At 31.9% G+C, this 4,404-nt stretch overlaps 1 protein-coding gene across 1 annotated transcript; it reads left to right on the top strand.

The window, feature by feature from the left end:
• Positions 1–439: 439 nt before the first annotated feature.
• LOC112095303 (AP-2 complex subunit mu-like) lies at positions 440–2,870 on the top strand. Its single transcript, XM_024177003.1, has 6 exons — positions 440–552; positions 1,123–1,213; positions 1,293–1,435; positions 1,734–1,848; positions 2,407–2,451; positions 2,531–2,870. Exons 1-6 carry the CDS (start codon positions 548–550, stop codon positions 2,609–2,611), a joined length of 480 nt encoding a protein of 159 aa, XP_024032771.1. The 5' UTR covers positions 440–547; the 3' UTR covers positions 2,612–2,870.
• The last annotated feature ends 1,534 nt before the right edge of the window (positions 2,871–4,404 follow it).

The following is a 4,404-nucleotide window of genomic DNA, read 5'->3' as shown; positions in this document are numbered from 1 at the left end:
TTACAAGCCACATCAGCCTAATTACTAACGTAGCGTTTCTTCTTTCTGCTATAGACAAGCAGCCCCTGGCTCTGGTTCTTATCAGTTACTTTCCTAGACGTGCCATAAAAGCTAATTGCACATAGATATATCATTCTTCCTGCTTTTTGTCCATGTTCTCTCTCTTTTTTCCCACATCTCATTCCCAATTTCATTTTTCATGCATATCCTAAATGCAATGTTAAGTCGGTTTTGATATTTCTTGTCTTCTAAGTTTGCCTCTGACCGTAGCTTGAAGGATTACAATACATTTGTCACTTTTCCCTAAAACCAGATTCTACCTTTTATTTCCATCTAAAAATGAACTTTGTTGGTATTATAGTTGGTGTTATCGGGTTCTGTCAGATTCTGTCCTATTTTCTTTCTTTACTATTATGACAATTACTTATTTTGCAGCGGTAAAACAATTGAGCTTGACGATGTTACCTTCCATCAATGTGTAAACTTGACGAGGTTTAATTCAGAGAAGACTGTCAGTTTTGTGCCACCAGATGGGGAATTTGAATTGATGAAGTAAGCTCATTAAATTATCTCTAATAATCGACAATAATGGCATCCAATTATTTATATTCTATTTCACGTCTGCATGGAAATGTATGGCCTTTGAAACTGTTCTTACTTTTATACATTCTGAATTAATTCTGCTTAATGTTTGGAGTGTATAGCTTTGATATATTAAAAAATGGAAAGAAAAATAAATCTGTGAATAAGATATATATTAGCTCGAGGAACTCATTATTAAGTCCTATGGGCCTTGTCTAGATTGTATTCTTTTCTTTCTTTCTAATGTAACTTAATAGTCTCATAGATGAGATTTATTATGCTTGTTTCTGATTTTTCTCTCTCATAGCCTGATGTTGTTTTTCTTGGAACGGGGCCTCAAATTCTTCTAATGTGCACTGCTTGTATCACCTGATGCTGCTTATTTGTGATTGTACTTTCCAATAAGCTCATGAAACTTTGTTATGAACTCACCTTTTTACCATAACGATGATATGGGACGTCACCTATTTTCAGTTTCTAAGTACCTTTAATTTTTGTTTGTTTTGTTTACTTGGTCCTCTAATTCTTGTTTGCCCATAGGTACCGAATCACTGAGGGCGTGAATCTTCCTTTCCGTGTGCTGCCTACTATTAAGGAACTTGGTAGAACACGAATGGAAGTAAATGTGAAGGTTTGTGACTGTACTTTTAATGTGTTTGGATTTTCTTGTTTCCTCATTCTTCTATTAATTCATATGTAGTAATCTTCAGGTGAAGAGTGTCTTTGGGGCCAAAATGTTTGCACTTGGGGTCGTCATTAAAATTCCAGTGCCGAAACAAACTGCTAAAACAAGCTTTCAAGTTACGTCCGGTCGAGCAAAATATAATGCTGCTATTGATTGCTTAGTGTGGAAGTGAGTTCTTTTATTATGCCCATGGTTTCATTTTTATGTTTCTTGCTGATGAATCAGTAGATTTAGAACTTAAATATACAAGTGGTGTTTGCTATTATATTACATAATTATCATCTGCAATCATCAAATTGATGGACCCTCCTTTCACCTCGTAAATGCACAGTATTTTAGTTGCACACACATTCTCACCCACCACCCACTTAGTGGTGACTTTCATTCAATTTTTTGTGCTGCTCTTTTTGATCTACTATTTGGTATCCTTAGCTGTCACTTCACTTATATTCTTGGAACTTTCTAGGATAAGGAAATTTCCTGGGCAAACTGAACCAACAATGAGTGCAGAGGTTGAGCTGATTTCCACAATGGCAGAAAAGAAGTCATGGACAAGGCCACCAATTCAGATGGAGTTTCAGGTGCCTGATTGTTATTAACTCCAATACCATTTATGATTTATGCGAATGGATGGGATTTTTTTCCCCCGTTGTATCTGTAAAAAGTCATGATCGCACATAATGGAAGAATTCTGAGATACTGAATGAGATGGGAGGCTTATTGGTTGTCCTGCCAATTAGGGAAAGTTATTAGTGGATCAGTTTATATATTGGCAAACTACTCACGAATGTTTATCAAATACCCATTGTCCCTGTATTTGTGATACATGGCTTACCCAGTTGCTTATTACTTGTTTATTCAACCAACTGTTTTCTGGGGAGATTAAGAAGATTCTTCTTCTCAGGAAAGAGGACTGGGCTCCTATCCTGGATAGTTACGGTTATGACAGAAATTTAATCACTAAAATGTCTTGAAAAAGTGCTAAGAACGTTATAAGTGGCTTATCTAGTTTACGTTATAAGAATCAGGTTTTGTATGATACATGTTGAGTTAATGATTCAGTTGCGCAGCAGTTATTAATCTCATCCATTTCTTCATTCAAGGAAGATGATTAACTGGTTTTAATGTTGTTTATACAGGTTCCAATGTTTACTGCATCTGGCTTGCGCGTCCGTTTTCTCAAGGTAAGCGATGAACAGTATTAATATATCATATCATTGATCGAAAAAAGAAATGTAGCATTCAACTTTTCGGTTGCTGCAGGTGTGGGAGAAGAGTGGATACAACACAGTTGAGTGGGTTCGCTATATCACGAAAGCCGGTTCATACGAAATTAGGTGCTAAAAACTTTGGATTGCCGTTGCGGGACTTTGGATTCCTGAGGTTGGAGACTTATATATTTGATTGATACTCAACGAGAAAATTGTTGCAAGACTTTGCCTTGTTAACAATATAAAACGATTAGGCATTTTTTTGTTGGATATAGTGTTTTGTCGATATGTTTGTGCAATTATGCTTAATTACTTATGTTTGATGTTCTGTTGTAAATGCTAGTTCCATTTTCTCTTACAACTGGTGATATGAGCATTTATTCTTTCCTTTCTGAGATTGACATCATGCTTTGCATTTGGCCAAAACTCTCTTGTTGTAGTGCCAATTTTGGAGTCAATTTCTGAGAGTCAATTTTCTGTTGGCAATCACTTCTAGCAAAAACAGGCTTTCACACATCTGTTTTCGAATATCTTCTCATTTCTCACCGGGAGTTAATTAGAATATTTTAGAGAAAAAAAAAAGAAAAAAAGAACCGGAGGAAATTGTCAGTGATTTGTTTGTGAACATTTCCTATATGCCAAACTTTAAGGTATATGCAATTTTGATATCTCAGATTGAAAACTGTCGGAACTCAGGCTGTCCACTTGCAAGAGAAGGAAAACGTCTTTTTAAGTACGCCGGACAAAAAGGCTAATGCAAATTTAGATAGGAAAAATTTTATATTGGTACCATGTGTTTTAGTATAATTGTCTTTTAATATTTTTTGTTTTTAGTAATTTTAAATTGGTATCTCGACGTTTTAAAAATTATTTTTTTATAATTTTAAGGTCATTTTTTAGAATGTAAAATGTTAAAATTACTCTTCTAATTAATTAACTAAAAAACTAATAATAAATTTAGAAAAATTTTGGAAAATTTTATAAATATTTAAAAATTAAAAATTAAAATAATGCTTTAAATTAAAAATAATTTTTTCATAATATTATTAAATTTATTAGTTTTTGATAAAGTAATGAGAATGATAAATTTAATATTTTACATCTTAAAAAATGACTTTAAGTTACTAAAAAATAATTTTTTAAAACGTTAAGGTATTAATTTAAAATTACTAAAAATACAAGTATTAAAAGACAATTATAATAAAATATAGAGTATCAATATGAAATTTTTCCATGTAGATATCTCAAAACGGAAACGACATGTTGTTTGGTGTTGTTTCCAAATCTTGACAGTTGCTCAAATTTGAGCAACATTATTCTTTTTATTCTCTCACCCTCTCATTAAACTTATTAGGAAAAGAAGATAAATACCCTCATGTACGACTCTAAATTTTTATTTTTTACGCTTGGTTAATTCTTTTAGTCAAATATTAATTAAAAGAATATTAATAAAAAAATAGTAAAAATCAAGTTTCTGCATTTTTAAAAGTAAATTTAGTAATCCTCTCACGCTTTTTTTTTTAAAGATATGTTTCGATTTCATTTTTTCAGCACAAATAATGTAAAAAAGTAGGAATGCACATAAATAGTTTTAGAAAAATATGTGGAGAAAAAATTCAAACATATTTTTCAAATATAAAATATATGTTTGTAATTTTGAAGAATAAAAGAATAAATTGAACGAAAATCAAAACTAAAAAAGTGTACTCATAAAGTGCTAATTATTAAGAGCTTGTTCACTTACATTTTTTAGTTATGGTGACTTAAGTGTAGATATTGAGTTAAATTTAAGTTATAATTTGAGTTGAAGTTGTACTTTGAGTTTGTGTTTGGTTGTGTACATGTGAGTTATAGTTTGAGATGATAATCTTTTTGAGTGTGTTTGGGTGGGTCAAAACTTGAGTTTGTATTTAGATAGTATTTTAA

This window comes from Morus notabilis, unplaced genomic scaffold (assembly GCF_000414095.1).
Source record: "Morus notabilis unplaced genomic scaffold, ASM41409v2 C11489409, whole genome shotgun sequence".
NCBI classification, from domain to species: domain Eukaryota; kingdom Viridiplantae; phylum Streptophyta; class Magnoliopsida; order Rosales; family Moraceae; genus Morus; species Morus notabilis.
This window is presented reverse-complemented; position numbering and strand designations above follow the sequence as displayed.

What these genes read in the sequence shown, in the direction of transcription:
- LOC112095303 (XM_024177003.1), top strand. An exon ending in GAATGGAAGTAAATGTGAAG is followed by an intron (nt 1,214 to 1,292) that starts GTTTGTGACTGT and finishes AGTAATCTTCAG; the next exon opens with GTGAAGAGTGTCTTTGGGGC. An exon ending in ATTGATTGCTTAGTGTGGAA is followed by an intron (nt 1,436 to 1,733) that starts GTGAGTTCTTTT and finishes GGAACTTTCTAG; the next exon opens with GATAAGGAAATTTCCTGGGC.